General features: G+C 59.3%; 4 protein-coding genes across 4 annotated transcripts in view; all 4 read left to right on the forward strand.

Moving 5' to 3' along the window:
* Nucleotides 1-604: 604 nt before the first annotated feature.
* Nucleotides 605-5,839, forward strand: ACA1_071840 (DIL domain containing protein; the record flags this gene model as incomplete). Its single annotated transcript, XM_004353038.1, has 16 exons — nt 605-868; nt 974-1,111; nt 1,270-1,322; nt 1,420-1,471; nt 1,560-1,634; nt 1,700-2,310; nt 2,396-2,531; nt 2,689-3,531; nt 3,602-3,721; nt 3,802-3,979; nt 4,151-4,314; nt 4,501-4,583; nt 4,825-4,991; nt 5,117-5,195; nt 5,259-5,405; nt 5,641-5,839. The coding sequence occupies 16 exons, from the start codon at nt 605-607 to the stop codon at nt 5,837-5,839; spliced, it is 3,309 nt and encodes a 1,102-aa protein (XP_004353090.1).
* A 425-nt stretch (nt 5,840-6,264) lies between these two features.
* Nucleotides 6,265-6,625, forward strand: ACA1_071850 (uncharacterized protein; the record flags this gene model as incomplete). Its single annotated transcript, XM_004353039.1, is given in 3 exon segments — nt 6,265-6,324; nt 6,418-6,558; nt 6,578-6,625. 3 exon segments carry the CDS (start codon nt 6,265-6,267, stop codon nt 6,623-6,625), a joined length of 249 nt encoding a protein of 82 aa, XP_004353091.1.
* Nucleotides 6,626-6,759: 134 nt separating this feature from the next.
* ACA1_071860 (GATA zinc finger domain containing protein) lies at nt 6,760-7,456 on the forward strand (the record flags this gene model as incomplete). The annotated part of the gene is made up of 3 exons (XM_004353040.1): nt 6,760-6,961; nt 7,019-7,184; nt 7,267-7,456. The coding sequence occupies 3 exons, from the start codon at nt 6,760-6,762 to the stop codon at nt 7,454-7,456; spliced, it is 558 nt and encodes a 185-aa protein (XP_004353092.1).
* Nucleotides 7,457-7,690: 234 nt separating this feature from the next.
* The window catches only part of ACA1_071870 (HEAT repeat domain containing protein), a gene marked incomplete at both ends in the record, with an annotated part of 9,758 nt that continues 1,804 nt past the window's right edge, over nt 7,691-15,644 (forward strand). The window contains 23 exons of the mRNA XM_004353041.1: nt 7,691-7,928; nt 8,132-8,637; nt 8,745-8,947; nt 9,069-9,178; nt 9,284-9,563; nt 9,689-9,919; nt 9,990-10,292; nt 10,380-10,515; nt 10,637-11,377; nt 11,453-11,532; nt 11,612-11,748; nt 11,867-12,084; nt 12,207-12,348; nt 12,452-12,783; nt 12,883-13,023; nt 13,130-13,306; nt 13,424-13,633; nt 13,730-13,890; nt 14,083-14,272; nt 14,447-14,735; nt 14,944-15,213; nt 15,298-15,514; nt 15,623-15,638. Coding sequence (XP_004353093.1) covers nt 7,691-7,928; nt 8,132-8,637; nt 8,745-8,947; nt 9,069-9,178; nt 9,284-9,563; nt 9,689-9,919; nt 9,990-10,292; nt 10,380-10,515; nt 10,637-11,377; nt 11,453-11,532; nt 11,612-11,748; nt 11,867-12,084; nt 12,207-12,348; nt 12,452-12,783; nt 12,883-13,023; nt 13,130-13,306; nt 13,424-13,633; nt 13,730-13,890; nt 14,083-14,272; nt 14,447-14,735; nt 14,944-15,213; nt 15,298-15,514; nt 15,623-15,638 — 5,328 coding nt within the window. The remainder of the gene's footprint in view (nt 7,929-8,131; nt 8,638-8,744; nt 8,948-9,068; nt 9,179-9,283; nt 9,564-9,688; nt 9,920-9,989; nt 10,293-10,379; nt 10,516-10,636; nt 11,378-11,452; nt 11,533-11,611; nt 11,749-11,866; nt 12,085-12,206; nt 12,349-12,451; nt 12,784-12,882; nt 13,024-13,129; nt 13,307-13,423; nt 13,634-13,729; nt 13,891-14,082; nt 14,273-14,446; nt 14,736-14,943; nt 15,214-15,297; nt 15,515-15,622; nt 15,639-15,644) is intronic.

The following is a 15,644-nucleotide window of genomic DNA, read 5'->3' on the forward strand; positions in this document are numbered from 1 at the left end:
TTTGTGTGCGATTGGTGGGTTGGAAAAGCGCGTGAAAGTGAGAAAGCGGAAGTGAGCTTTGCTGCGGAGCACCAACGCGCGGTGGCGTAGCGACGAGTTGGACGCCGACGGACACGACACTGACGAGACAATACAAACGCAACACCATCACCACCGTCACTTGCCCCGCCCGCCCCGCAAGCTCACGACGTAGAAAGAGCGAAGGGAAGAAGAACGAAAGCGACAGCGGAAGAAGAGCGAAGAGAAGGTGAGCGACACAGAACAGATATCAAAATGTTGCGAAGCAAGAAGGTGAGGTCATCCAGGCGGCTGGATGAGGAGTGGGCAGCGAAGGAGGCCGAAGATGAAAAGTCGAAAAAGAAAATCAAAAAGACGCGATCTTCCATCTCCCTGGGGAAGATGAAGCCGGTCGACGGCATGATGGTGGAGGAGGACCCGAAGAAGTTGAAGGCCAGCGCCCCATCCAAGATCATCAAAGACAAGCATAGCTCTGAAAAAAATCTCGGCCAAAAAATCATCATCATCATCATCGAAATCGCAACACCAAAAGATCAAGGTCCAGTTCGAGATCGTATTCGTAGGCCTCCGCAATCTGCCGACCAAGATGCACGAAGATGGAAGCAGCGTGCTGGTGCGGTGGAAGAGTTCCACCAAGCGCAAGCAGAAGGAGAAGACGACGACGGCATCGGGCCAGAGCGTACGGAGCAAGGCCGAGACCCAGGCGGCGGTGGTCAAGCCCACGGGCCGCGCCGGCTGGGAGGGCGTGGGCTCGCCCGACGGCGAGACCTTCGTCTTCGAGGAGAATCTCAAGTACGAGGCCAACGCCAAGAAGTTCGACTCCAAGACCATCGAGCTCGTGCTCAAGGAGGTAAACTCCACCGCACACGCACTACCGCACACGCACACGCACTGCCGCACACGCACGTGGCGGAAGAAGCTGAAGGAATGTAAAAATTGTATGCGTGTTGTGTAGATCAAGGGCAAGAAGAAGAACCACCTGTACAAGCTGAAGGTGGACGTGGGCGAGTTTGCGCACAACGGGAGCACCACCAGGAAGGAGATCGCCTTTGGCGGCGGCGGCAAGTCCAAGGACGAGGGACCGATCCTCACCGTACCTCCTCCACTTCTCTGCTTTTCCTTCACATGCCCTGTCTTGATCCTTACACAACACGACACACGACGCACGCACGCACGCACGCACACGCACACGCACACGCACACGACACACGCACACGCACACGCACGCACACGCACGCACACGCTGTTCAGGTGATATTCAGGGCAAGGTGGCTGATGATCGACAACAAGGTCCTCGTCAAGAAGTGCGTGCACGCTCCCGGTCGTGTGTTGTGTTGTTGGCTGGTTATGCGCTGATGTTCGTTGTTGTCTTCATCATCGTCGTTGTTGCTGCTGCTGCAGGTACGGCGCTGGCGAGAATGGACAGCAACAGGAGGACTACGACCTGCTTACGGTACTGAGCCGGCCATGAGTCATCCTTTTTCTTCTTCCTTCTTCTTCTGATGAATCGTGTGTCGACTGACGCACCACAACGAACGAAGGTCGACGAGGGAGACATGTCCGAGAGCGAGGCCGAGACCGACACCGACTTCTCCGAAAGCGAGTCCGACATGTCCGTACGTGACACTCCCCCCCCCCCTCTTGTCGCCTTCGTTCTTCTCATTCGTTCTTTTTCCCGTAGGAGTCCGAGTCGGACCTGGGATCGGACTCAGAGTCGGACTCGGGCGGCAGCAGCCGACAACGGAAGAAGAGCCGAAGCGGCGGCGGCGGAAAGAAGGCGTCGTCGGCCGAGCTCGAGAAGGCGACGAAGGCGGCCAAGAAGCTGGAGGCCCGGTGCAAGCAGCTCGAGACGATTCTGCTCGAGACCAAGCGCGAGCTGGCCGAAAAGAAAGCCGACAACATTCAGCTCCAGCGCCAGCTCAAGGAAAAGGAGGACCAATTGCAGCAGCTCACTGCGTCGTCGACATCCGCCAAGTCCAGCTCGGGCTCGATCAGGCTTTCGGGCGGCGGCGGTGGTGATCTTAAGAAGGCGGTGGACGAGCGGGACCGCAAGATCGAGCGGCTGGAGGCGAGCCTCAAGGGCAAGGACGACGAGATCAAGGCGGTCAAGAGCCTGTTCCAGGCCGAGATCGAGGAGCTGAAGAAGAACAAGAAGCGGCGCGAAGCGGAGGATGACGACGATGACGACGATGACGATGGCGACGATCAGGAAGAGGAGTGGCAGATGAAGGTGGATCGCGCGGCGGCCCTCTTCGACTTCAAGGCCCGCAACGATCAAGAAATCTCCCTCACGTACGACACACACGACCGCACACACCACCGCACACGACACACAACGAACGCAGCGGCGACTCACACGACGTGCACACGGGTGCAGAAAGGACGAGGAGTTCTATGTGACGGACAGGGATCCGTTCGGGGTGGGCACCTTTGCGAGCGAGTGGTGGCGCGTTGTGCGACGAAACAAGGACGTGCGCACCTCGGACGCCTCCGATCCGGGCAGAGGCCGCCAGGTATCGTGCTTCCCTCATACAGTGACGCCTCGAGCTCTCCACTTGTTGACACAACACACCGCACACTCACACGCACACGACGACACACGACGACACACACGACATACGACACGCACCATCGCACACGCACACGCACACGCACACCCACATCATCCAGGAGGGCCTTGCTCCGATAACCTACTTCCGGATCACGCGACCGGCGCAGAAGGAGTTGAGCTTCAAGGTGTCCACTAAGAAGGCGTCCGCGATCGCCGAGCTGCAGCGACACTGCGGCTTTGCCGGGGCGGCGGCGGCGAACGGCGGCAGCCCGAAAGCAAAGAAGTCGAAGAAGGAAAAGAAAGCGGCTCAATCTCCGACGAAAAAGAACGAAAGCGAAGACGAAGACGACGGCGGGCAGGGGGAGGGGGACGACGACAGCGGCAGCAAGCTGAAGAGCCTGCAGAAGGACCGGCCCATGCAGTCCGGCAAGCGGCTCCCCTCGCGCTTCCTCTCACTGCGCAAGAAGACCAAGGACCGCGCCAAGCTGGGCGACCATCTCGGCGGCAACGGCGACAACGGTGGCGACAACAAGTCGTCCCCAGGCAAGAAGAAGAATGCCGACGACCATCACCAGCAGCAGCTCAGGGAGAGCGACGTGGTATCGGTCAAGGCGAAGGAGGTCTACATCACGTCCGACGCCGAGACCAACCGCGTGCTGGGCGACCTACAGAAGGAGCGCGAGTGGCGCGATGTGATCGAGAAGGCGGTCTACTGCGCGGACTTCACCCAGTTCGTGGCCATCGCGGCCGGCCCGAGCTTCTCGTCTTCGTCGGCCTCGACGCCAACCCGGGCCGGCGCCATGCGGCGCAGCAACGGCAACAAGTCACAGAAGCCGCGGAGCTATAACTCCTATTCGAGCGGCGACAGTGCCGAGAGCGACAGCGACAGCGACGATTCGACGTCGAGCAGTCGGTCGAGCAGGCGCGGCGGTGACGAAGACGACGACGAGCGCGAAGAGAAGGTGCGTCCAGCATTCCATACCAAACATGCCACACATACCTCAACTGGTCACTGTCGTGGTCGTTGAGCAGATGTTGGCCGGCGTGCACGAACTGGTGGCCTACATCAAAACGCGGAAGGTGTTCGAAGACCCGGAGACTTCGCTGTCCTTCGTCCGACCCTTGCGCACCGCCCTTCGCGCCACCGTGCAGGTAACCGCACACACCGCACACACCGCACGCACGCACACCGCACACGGTGGACTGACCATAACGATGGTGGCATTCTTCAGAGGAGCAAGGGCGATTTCCGTGGGCTGGCCTCGGTTTTGGCCTTCACGACGGCGCTGCTCCACTGCCTGAAGACGCAGAAGAACTATCTCCACCTGCCCCCGTTCTCCGATGACCGCGACAAGTTCTTCCAGGCCCTGTTTGTCGACCCCAAGGAGAAGGGCATCGCCACATTCACCGGTACACGCACACACCACACAAACACACGACACACGCACATGTGGCACGCACGCACGCAAGCGCACACACCCGCATACACGCACGCACGCACACACACCACACGTGTGTGACGGATCTCGATGTACATGTTCGCGATCTTAGCTCATGCCGTGGTTGTGTGCGTCGCAATAGAGGATGTGGCCAGGCGCAAGAAACTGTTCAAGCTGGCCAGGAAGAAGGTCGATGGGCTCACCGAGGCCGAAGAGCGGGGCCTCGGCAGCTACAAGCTCATCGTGCGCTCCCTGGTGGTGCTTGTTCTCGAGATCTACCTGGCACTGCTCAGAGCCGTGGAAAAGGTAAGCCCTACAAGATAAAAGACTGCAGCCCGTTATGCCGGCCTGTTGTGTCGCAATGCGACCCTTGAAACCGGTGTAGGTTTCGCAGGACTTCGCGATCGCGCACCACCGTACACGCACGACACGCACGCAAACGCGCACACACGGACGACTCACAAAAGTGTGTGCTAGGAAATTGGGCCGCAGATGGTGCCGGCGATGCTGGAGCAGCCGCCCGACTTCTTCCACCTGTTCATGAACAAGAGCAAGAACCACTTCACCTATACCCGGTACCCTCTCCATTTTTGCACATCCTTTTTCCTCCCAAACAGAAACACGTGTGTTGCGTGTGTGCGGCCTGGCTTTGGTTTTGGTCTGTGATCTGTGCTTTTCTCCACAGCAACCGATCCTTGGTTCATGGAGACACCTCACCCCAACCACTTTTTCAAATAATAAGAATAAATAAAAACAAAATAATAAATCAACAAACAAAAAAACAATCTAAAGTGACACAATACACCGGAAATGCAGGCCCGAGGAGGTGATGACGCAGCTGACGCGACTGCACTCAGCCATGGTCGCCGCCGGGGTGTGGGGCGCCATCATCCGCCAGTTCTTCGTCGACGTGTACCAGGCCATCAACGCCCGCCTCTTCAATGCCGTCATTGAGCGGAGTGACCTCTGCACCTCTGCCAATGGTACCTCCCACTTTCTCCCCCTCCCTCCCTCGCTTTGTATGGTGTGTGTGTGTGTGTGTGTGTGTGTGGCTGTGTGCGTTCGTGGTGTTTTGCGGTTGCAGTTGTTCATCTGTTGTTCATCGCAGGCTTCCAAATCAAGACGGCCATCTCTCACCTCACCCAGTGGGCCGACAACACGCGCTTCTTGGACCCCGTCGCCACCAAGTGCGTCGCTTTCCCTGCGTATATGTGTCGGTACGCGGTCGTGTACTCACTTTGCCTGCACAGGAAGCAACTGGCCCACATCACCGAGGTCACTTCGCTTCTGGTGCTCGACATGAGCGTCCTGTCCAACGAGTCCGATGTCCGCGACGCCTTCCCCACACTCTCGCCCAAGCAGCTGCTCCACCTCGCCTCCTCTTTCCAACCCGACTCGTACGCTCACTAGTGCTTTATTTTGTTATTTTCTCGTTTCGTTTCGTTTTTCGTTTCGTTTCTTTGACTGTGAGACCGGGTGGTGACCTAGGGCAGCGCAGCAGCTGGCGTTCCTTGGCAATTTACGTTTGTGTGTAACGTGACTCATCCACTCGTCTGCTCGTCGTGTGCTACACGGTCCGTGTCATGTTGTGTGCGTGTGTCGCATGGTGTGCGTTGTGTGGTCGATATTCAGCTCCTCATCGGGCGGAGTGCCGCGTGACGCGCTGGACGTACTCAAGAAGATGGCGGCCCGGGCTCGCCCGACAACATCCGCACCATCATCACCAAGCCTCAAGCTCGATCCCGACGTGCCGCCACTGGTGCCCACAAAAGACGAATACCGCCGAATACCAACCACCGCCGAGCACATTGTCTTTAGGGAAACCCTCTAGGCCTCCCACACACACGCTAAGCAACACGCATTAAGGCCCGCCAGGTGTTAGGTAAGGTGCATTGCACTCCGCACACTGCCACTTGGTGGTAGCGTCCCCCCCCCTTCGGGATGCAACCAACCATCAACGATGTAATGTAAGGGCTTAAAGGGAAATGTTTGCGTTGCTTGTTAGCGTATATCCTTATTAGGCACATTATTCCTATTCCACGCCACCTGCGCAACCACGGAAGGGCGGTGATACAGGAGTTCCGGAAGCCCCAGATCAAGGTGTCCCTTTACAGGACAACGCTTTTCAGGGCACAAAGCTAGGTAGGAACCCCACTTCTTCTGGGGGTGGTGTTCTATGCCAAGTGTATCAGTCGCAATTGATAGGCGCCCATTGTTACAACTACATCGAGCTCCAGACGGGCCCTTTCACAGACCATGACGCATCCAGCCCCCAGCGGCCAGGAGAATCGAATGACCCAGCTGCTGCTGGCCCAGGTACTACACCCCGCCAGCACAAGCCTTAAGGGGATCGAGTTGCTAAAACCTCCCTCCCTTGAAATGGTGGTGGTATGATAGATTTGCAGGCAGGCAGAGGCGATACGGGCGCTAAGCCAGGCAGCGTTGACCAGCCCGTCGACGGGCTCCGGCCGCGCCCCGGGGGAGCTCGAGCCGCTCCAGGACTGCCTCGCGCTGCTTCAGCTCTACGCCGGGATGCTGGACGACCGCAGGGTTTCTTCCGCTCTCACAGCCCCGGCTGCTCCTACTCCTCAGCTCCCCCAGTACCAGCATCAACTAGAAGCCTCAGCTCCAACTACGGCTCCGCCGCTCCAGCACCATCATAGCCCGGCGGTTCACACGTCGGTTGGACTGAAGATGCCCCGGGTGGTATTCGGCACCACGACTAGCTCGACCCCGCCTTTTTCTGAAGGAATGTCATCTTCGCCCTCCTCTCCTTCTACTTCTACTTCGGCTTCGGCCCGGTTCGACCTCTTCGCCGACGTGTGGGGCGTCCCAATGGGCGCCTATCAATTGCCCGTGGAATTGCCCGTCTCGCCCCCGCGACGGCTCGATCACCTCCACTCCACCGTCCCTCAACACCACCAGCAGCTGCCCCACAACCATTGCCTTCACCGTGTATGCAGGCCACCGCCTTCAATCCCTTCATCTTCGCCGCTGCTGCCCGCTGCAGCTTCTTCTTTCCCCCCGAGTGCCGAGGCGCCCAAGAAGCGGGCCAACAACGTGCCCATCGATCCGACGGGACGAGGGAAGTCAGCGACCAAGGCCCTCGTTCGGCGCTGCGGCGAGTGCCAGCGAACTAATACGAGCCAGTGGCGCAAGGGACCCCACGGGTTCATGTACGCGCCTCTACTAGCTCGACTCTTGTGCTTCTCCACCATCACCGGTGAGCTCACCTCGGTGTGTTCCACTTTGGTGCAGGCTGTGTAACGCCTGCGGCATTCGGGCGTTCAGGGCGAAGGACAAGGTGAGCGGCCAGGTGGTCGGGTACCACATCCACAACCACGAACCTGGACATTCAATCGAACATCATCTTGAGGTGCCGCTATCACCATCAGCGCGAGAAGAGGCCGAGCCCAAGCGATCAACTATTCACGGCCTGCTCAATTGAACAGCTTGGTACGCCCGAGGACTATAAATACATCACATTAAAACTTGGGCACAACCACCATTGCGGTGGACATGGTTGTTGTGGATGGAAAGAGTTGGTGATCTGGTTGGCTTTTGTAAGTTGGTTTTCTCTTCGTTTTTCTCTTCCCTCCACAAGGATATGCCATTTTTCGCCCAAGAGAAAACTCCCAAGAAATGGAAAATTTGATTAGTGCCTTTGTGCCGGGCGAAGAAGATGAAGGCGGGCAACTTGATAGGGGGCACCTTCATGAAGAAGATCACGCTGAAGCGGCAGCCGGTCTTCCGGCGCCAGCCCGAACAGGCGGTGGTGCGACCGGACCTCGTGCAGCGGCTGGACGCCGTCATCCAGTCCCTCCAGCCACCGGCTCAGCCGCGCGATTACCTGGTCGAGCTTCACCGATGCTTGCAATCGAAGCAATGGAAGGCCCAAACGCTCTCCATTAAGAAAATTGGTTTGCTTCCCCATTTACGGATTCTTAAGATTTTCGCGATTTTATGCAAAGGCGCCATTTTGTACATCTCTATTTTACCCTCTAATATTTTTAGATTTAAATCCTGTTAGATTAATGAAACAATCGAAAATATCCTTTTATTTGTTTTATTCATTTATCATTTAATTTAATTTAACATCATTTTCTCCCTGCGTATGCTGCAGCCACGCTGCTGGCCACCAAGGCCACGTCGCCGGAGGACGAGGCGCCGCAGGTGCGGGAGACGCTCTCCGTGCTGGTCCACCTGTTGCTGTCGCCCGACGGTGCCTCGCTCCACGGCGCCATCGTCAACCTTGGCAAGGTCATCACCAAGTCCGCCACCAGCACAACATCATCACCATCACCATCGTCATTGCCATTGCCATCAACCGCTACCACAACCATCACTTCTTCTTCCTCCTCTTCGTCGCCGTCTTCTTCTTCTTCTGCGTCGTCGGTCTGGGTCTATGCGGTATTGCTGGCGGTCCTCGGCGAACAGCTGACGCCGTGGCTCGCGGCGCTGCTGCAGCGCGAAGGCGAAGGCGACGAGGCGGAGGCGGAGAGGGATGAGTCGGCGGGACCCTCGTTCGGACTCGCGCCCAAGCTCCCCAGCGTCGCCGCGCTCCTCGAACTGGACGCCGCCATCACCGTGTTGGCCACCTCCACCGACTCCCTGTGCATTCTTCTCAAGGTACCTTGCGTGTCGTGCGTGTCGTGCTTATTGTGTGTGTGTCGTCGTGTGTGTGTTGTGTGTGCGTGCGTGCGTGCGTGTGCGCTAAATTACGCGCGGTCCAACAGTACTTCGCGCGCTACATGCAAGAGTGTCTGCCTCTGCTCGATCAGCCCATCGCCACGCCCGCGTCGAAGCAGGCCATCGAAGACGGCGAGGTGCTGCTCAAGGTCCTCATCATCGTCCTGACCCGCTTCACGCCTCAGCTCGTCGACCTCCACCTCAACGCGCCCTCGTCGCACATTGTCCTCCAGTCCCTCTTCCAGTGCTGGTGCGTTATTATTATTATTGTTTATTTGTTTATATATAAGAACGCATTATTTGTATTTATTCATTTGTTTATTTATTGCTGAATTATTGTTTATTCTGAATTTTATTTTTATTTTATGCAGCCTGCAGGTGCTGAAGGGACTCAACGAAAATCGGGACCTCATCGGCCCGTCTGGTCTGTGCCTGTGCGGATTCCTCAAGACCAAGCTCCTGAGCGATGCTACCCGCGCAGGTACACATGCGCTTGGTCGTACACAACGTTGTACATGTCGTGCGTGTCGTGCGTGTCGTGCGTGTCGTGTTGATTGTTCACCACATGTGTGTTGCATGCACCCAGGCTCGCCTGATGCGATTCCCAGCGAACTGTTGGCGGCCTTCCAGCGCGAGCTCTCGGCGACGGTCTTCGGCACGGAGTCGATGGAGGGCCAGAGCGGCGCGCTGTCGACCTTCCTCGTGCCCCTGGAGCGCACCGCGGCCAACAAGGACGACGTCCTGTTCCCGTTCAACCTCGCCCACTGCTCGCTGCGGGACCACTTCGTGCGGCTGTCGTCGCACGCCCGGCTGGCCATCTACCGCGGCATCATCATCTCGCTGCCGCGGGACGCCATCACCACCCCGTTCGCGATCGAGTAACCACCCGCGGCCTTCGCCCCACCCCACTCTTACCGCTGCCCCGACTGACTGTCATGTGTGTGTCGTGTGTGTCGTGTGTGTCGTGTGTGTGCGTGTGCGTGTGGTGCAGAGGGCGAGAGCGGAAGGTTACGATCTTGTGGGACTTCCTCTTCTCCGACTTGTGCCGCATCTGCGGCACCGGCGGCGAGATCCTCACGCGCCGCTTCGCCTTCCAAACGCTGGCCGACATCCTGCAGACCATGAAGGAGCTGCTCGCCGCCTCCGCCCCGTCGCTCTCCCCCGACACCGTGATGGGTCCCTTCCAGGCCACGCCCGACCTCTTCTTCGACGATCTCCAAGTGTGCGTGTCGTGTCGTGTCGTTGGTCGTGTCGTGTCCTGTAACTGACAGTGGTTTGGGGGGGGGCGACAGTGCGATCCTGGATTTGGTGTGGCTGAACTGGAACGACTCGAGCGAGTCGATCGTGCAGCAGGTGAGCAAGATCTTCGAGTACCTGCTCGACGTGTACGACATCCTTAAGTCGGTCCTGCTGGCCTCGGCCCGCAGGGAGCACTACGAGCACTTCTTCACGGCGCTCGTCGAGCGACTGCTCCACGTGGAGGACCACATCAAGGCCAAGTACACCACCATCCAGCTGCTGCTCAACCGCCTCGGCGCGCACCGCATCTTCATGATCAAGCAGGACTTCTTCATCAACATGCTGCGCTCCGTCAAGTACGCGAACACACGACACGACACGACCAACGACACGACACGACACACATAGCTTTAAGCTTAAGCGCGTGCGGTGTGCCTATATAGGGAACCGACCGCACGCAATGCTGCAAGCCGGGTCGTCGAGAGCTTCCTGGGTTCGCTCTTCGCCGAGCGCAAGAAGGCCCATGAACACGACGAAGGCTCCGCCGCGAATGAAGCCGCCCTTACCGAGTGTCGCCAGGTGTGCTTCTCTCTGAGCACACGACACGACACGACACGACACGACACGACACGACACGACACGACACAACACACGCACCGCCGCACACACACCGACCTGATTTGTGTGCACGCGGGGGTAGGTGTGGGTGGGTCCCACAGTGGAGCTGCTGTGCTCGGCCGAGAAGAGCGAGCGCCAGGGCATGGTCCTCTACGCACTGCCCTCCATTCTGGCCGTGTTTCCGCAGGAGACGCCCCACCTGCTCCACGCCATCGCCCAGTGGAGCGCCGCCAAGCTGCTGCGCGAGGAGGCCCGCGAGCGCACCCTGCGCGGCTCCGCTGCCGCTGCCGCCGCCTCTGCTGGCGTCGCCGCCGCCGCTTCGGCCGTTGGCACCACTGAGTCGGCGCCGAACAAGATCACCTCCGAGGGTCTGCGGGGCTTCATCTCGGTGCTCAAGACCGCGCGCAAGATGGGCCTGATCGACGCCAAGCACCTCGAGGCCAGCGACGACGAGTCCGCCCCGGCGCCCGATGCCGACGACAAATCGACTGAGCCGCCGCCGCCCAAGAAGGGCAAGACCAGCGCGGCCGCGACCGCTACGGCTTCGGCACCGGCGGTGGCGATGCTGAACCTGTCGTCGGCGCAGTCTGGCTTCCACCTGCCGATCCCGTCGCTGGTGCGGATCGCGCTGGGCCACAGCGACGAGGAGCTGCGCAACGATGCGCTGGAGCTGATCTGCCTGGGCAAGAAGACGATCGAGAGCCCGACCTACTTCGAGCTGGACATGATGAAGTACTACCTGTGGGTCAACATCAAGGCCTCGTCGCAGTCCCTCCGGCAGGGCGCCATCCCCAGGATCGGCAAATTCCTCCAGCGCCTCAAGGTAACACTCACGCGACACACACACACACACACATGTGCGCGCACTAACGTGTATCATGACACGAACGAATCGAAGGACTGCGTGTACCACGAGCAGAAGAAGAAGCACGAGCAGATCAAGCGGAAGCTCCCACCTATCGAAGACGAGGGCGAAAGGTAGGTGGCAACCGCGCTCACCGTGCGGGCGCCTGGCTCATATGTGTGCGTGTGCGCGTGTGTCGTGTGTGGCGCACAGTGTCGAGGTGCTCGTTACGGACTTCCTGAAGTGGTACCAGTCGTTCATCTCCTTCGCGCTCTACCCGAGCGGATCGTACCAGCGCAAGTCGACCGCCGTCGCCCTCTACCGCGAGCTTCTCAACGTGTTTGGCGCCGGTTCGTTACACTCACCTCCCTCCACCCCCTTTTCCCCGACTCCTCATACACCGCACGCACCTCACTCGCGCGTGTGATTATGCGTGTGCGGTGTGTGCGGTGTGCGTGTGATGAGCAGACAAGGAGGGCGACTACGGCAAGCTGTCGTCGTGGGATGCCTACGCGCCCGTGAGTACGGCGGCGCTGGTGCTGACCCTGTGGGACGACATCGACTCCATGCGCCACAGCGCCTCCACGGTGCTCGCCGCCTTCCCCTCGCCCCTGCCCGGCTTCTCCGACCCGGCCAAGGTGGCCTCGCTCATGCGCTGGGCGCTCTGGATGATGAACTCGCCCCGCGTACGCCTTACATTCCACGCATTCCTTTCCCATGGCCAGCTGCAGGCACTCACCGTGTGGCGCGTGTCGTGTCGTGTCGTGTCGTGTGTGTGTGGTGCGTGTCATGTGTGTCGCGTGTTCAGACCCGGGAGACGGATACGGGTTGTCTGGTGTTCAGGCTCATCCTCACCAAGTACGTGCTGCCCCTGGGCTGGTACATCCAGGTGAGCGAGGAGTCCGTCACGCCGCACCTGGCCCACTCGCCCTCCTTCAACCCGCACGAATGTACGTCACAGCAATCATTTATTAGTATTTTTTTATTGCCATTTCTATTATTATTTATTGGGTGGTTTAAGGTGGCGCTCACTGAGCCACGCGTACATCGCAGTCGCGCCGTCGCAGTTCTTCTTCAGCGAAACGATCAGTCAGCTGGAGCGCCACATCGCGTGCGCGTCGGTGGACCTGGTGGGCGCGTCGCAGCGCACGCCCATCCACGGCCCGCTGCTGGCCATCCGCTACATGATCCAGGACGTCAACTTCAAGGCCCTCAAGGCCAACGTCGACGCTTCGACCGACGGTGGTGGATCGAAGCAGATCGCCGACTGGCGCCTCCTGCTCGACCGCCTGCTGGCCTGCCTGCGCAAGGCCACCAACCTCGTGCTGCCCATCGTGTCCGCCATCAGCCCCGAGGGCCTCACCTCCGCCCAGACCATCCCCGAGGTCCGAACTCACCGCTCGCACCTCCACACCAGCGCACTGTCATATCTGACGCGTGTCGCGTTGTGTGTGTCGTGTGTGTGTCGTGTGTCGTGCGCCCAGGAGTATGAGGTGAGTGGCGTGATTGAGGGCGAGAGTGACATCGAGTACGGGACGCCGCAGGGTCAGTACCTGGCGGTCTGCGCATGGCTCTCCATCAAGGAGGTGGGCCTCCTGCTCGGCTCCCTCGTCAACGCCGTGCCCGTGCCCTCCCCCAATCAGAAAGAGGTAACAACCCTCCTCGCCGCCCCATTGGACGCGGCCCTAACGATCGAAAATGGAAAACACTCACGAGGTGGTGGTGGTGCAGGTGGTGATGGCCGAGGAGGGCATCAAGGAGGCCGGCGACCTGTTCATGCACATCATGCTGTCCTCGCGCCACAGGGGCGCCCTGGAGAAGTCGTACCTGGGCTTCCAGCTCCTCTCCGAGAACCTCCTGTCCTGCGCCCACCCCGGGCTCTACTCCCTCCCCGGCACCTGGATTCAAGTACCACTTTTCCACCGCACACACCGCACACACACACGACCGCACACGACCGCACACGCACACACAACACACGCTAATAGCATTACGTTGTGTGGCGTTGTGGTTGTGGCTGTGCAGCACTTGTTGAAGGTGATTGAGAACGACGACTTCAAGTCGATCACGAGGCGCAGCGCGGGTCTGCCCTACTGCTTCTGCGCCATCCTGCGGGCCGAGACGATCGTGCTCGGCCGCCGGCGGGGCGGCGTGAAGGTCCTCATCGCCCAGGCCATGCAGGCCCTGCTCCGCATCGCCTCCGGCGGCGACACCCGACAGCTCGAGACCCAAGACGTGCGCACCACCACCGCCACCTCACTCCTTAACAGCGCTTGCTGACGTGACGTGTGTGTGTCGTGTGTGCCGTGTGCGGTGGTGTGTGTCGTGCAGGCGAAATCGGAGGGCGTGGAGTCAGTCATCGGCGAGCAGGCCCAGGTCCACGCGCTGAACGTGCTCAAGGCGCTCTTCAGGGACTCCTGCCTGCGCCTGGACGTGATCCCCTACCTCAGCGACGCCATCATCATCGCCCTCAACGGCTACACCTCCACCAGGTAATCCCCGCGCGCTGCCGTGTGTCACGTTGCATTGTGTGCGATGTTGCTTGTCGTGTGTGTCGTGTGTGTCGTGTGTGTCGTGTGTGTCGTGTGTGTCGTGTGTGTCGTGTGTGTCGTGTGTGTCGTGTGTGTGGCGTGTGTCGTGTGCGGGGTCAGTGGTCTGACGTGATCGGCGTGACCGACGGACAGCTGGGGAATCCGTAACTCGTCGACGATGAACTTCAGCACGATCGTGGAGCGCGTCGTGGCCCCGAAGCTGGTGCGCGACGAGCAGTCGAAGAAGAACGCCGCCACCTTCCCCCAGTTCTTCTCCCGCTTCCCTCGGCTCTACCCGTTCCTCCTCCAAAAGTTCCAAGAACAGATCACCCTCAGCGAAAAGGTACTTATTTCATTTTAATTTTTAATTTAAATATTTAGTATTCAATAATTAGATAATTACCTTCTATTCTATTTATTGCGCTTATTTTTCTTATCAATTCTATTTTTTAAAAAATAATTACTTTGTTTATTAGGGCTGAATTTAACATTCAATATTTACTCTTTGTTGGCGCAGCGGGACAATGCGATCATGTACAGCAGCATCTACCCGATGCTTGTGCTGCTGTCGCGGTTGATGCCGTTCATGCTCAAGACCAACAAGGCCAACAAGAAGGTGAAGCCCGGGGAGGGCAGCCGGCCTCAGCTTTCGCCCGAGGCCTTCATCCCACTGGTCGCCAAGTGCAGCGCCAACTCCAACTTCAAGGTGCGCGAGATGGCGGCCCGGGCGCTGGTGCCTCTCGTCCCTCCCGAGCACGTCGCCGCCTTCATCACCTCCCTCTTCGCCTCCATCCCCGACCACGCCGGTACCACCTTCTTTTATTTATTATTTATGATTCATCATTTCTTTTATTGTGCGTGTAAGGTGGCGATCGAGGTGTAGAGACACTACTGACCCTGTGTGTGTGTGTGTGTGTGCGTGTGTGCGCGTGTGCGCGTGTGCGTGTGTGTGTGTGTGCGCGCGCGCGCGCGCGCGTTTGTGTGATGGTGTGTGCGTGTGTGTGTGGTCACCAGCGGGCATCGACCACAACCTGGCGCACGGCACGCTGCTCCAGATCCGACACATCCTCGAGGCCCACCTGACCTCCAACAACGCGGCCCTCAAGGCCGCGATAGTGGAGGCGGCGGTGGCGAGCGTGCAGGCCAAGGAAGTGCTCCTGCTGGGCGTCGTCTGCCCGCCCGTCCAGAGCGAATTCTTGTCCATCGTCGCCTCGCTCGTCCCCTTTTCGTCCGGCCTCAAGGAGCGCTCCACCCGCTGGGTCTCATCTCTCCTCATGAAGCCCGGTACGCCCCCCCCCGTGTGCGGCGTGTGCGGTGTGTGCGGTGTGTGCGGTGTGTGTCGTGTTGTGCTGACGTGTGATGGCGTAGAAACGACGGAGCCGCTGGTGAACACGATGCGCCACATCATGTCGGCCACGCTGCGCCGGAAGGCGGCCACGCTCGAGCTCGCGGCCCTGGTTGAGGGCGGCGAGCGGGAGAAGGCCACAACGCGCCTCCTCGAGCTGATCGAGGACCTGGACTACGAAGTGCGTGCGCTCGCCATCAAGTTTGCCCTCAAGGCCCTCCAGTCCGACACCTCGCTCCTGTACGCACCATCACACACACACACACACACACACACAACACACCATCACACACACACACGACACAGGGAAAGCAGTGCTGACGTCATCATCATTGTGTGCCGGCGCAGGTTCGATTGGCAGCGCGTGCAG

Source organism: Acanthamoeba castellanii, assembly GCF_000313135.1.
Source record: "Acanthamoeba castellanii str. Neff unplaced genomic scaffold scf7180000084603, whole genome shotgun sequence".
Taxonomy (NCBI): Eukaryota; Discosea; order Longamoebia; family Acanthamoebidae; genus Acanthamoeba; species Acanthamoeba castellanii.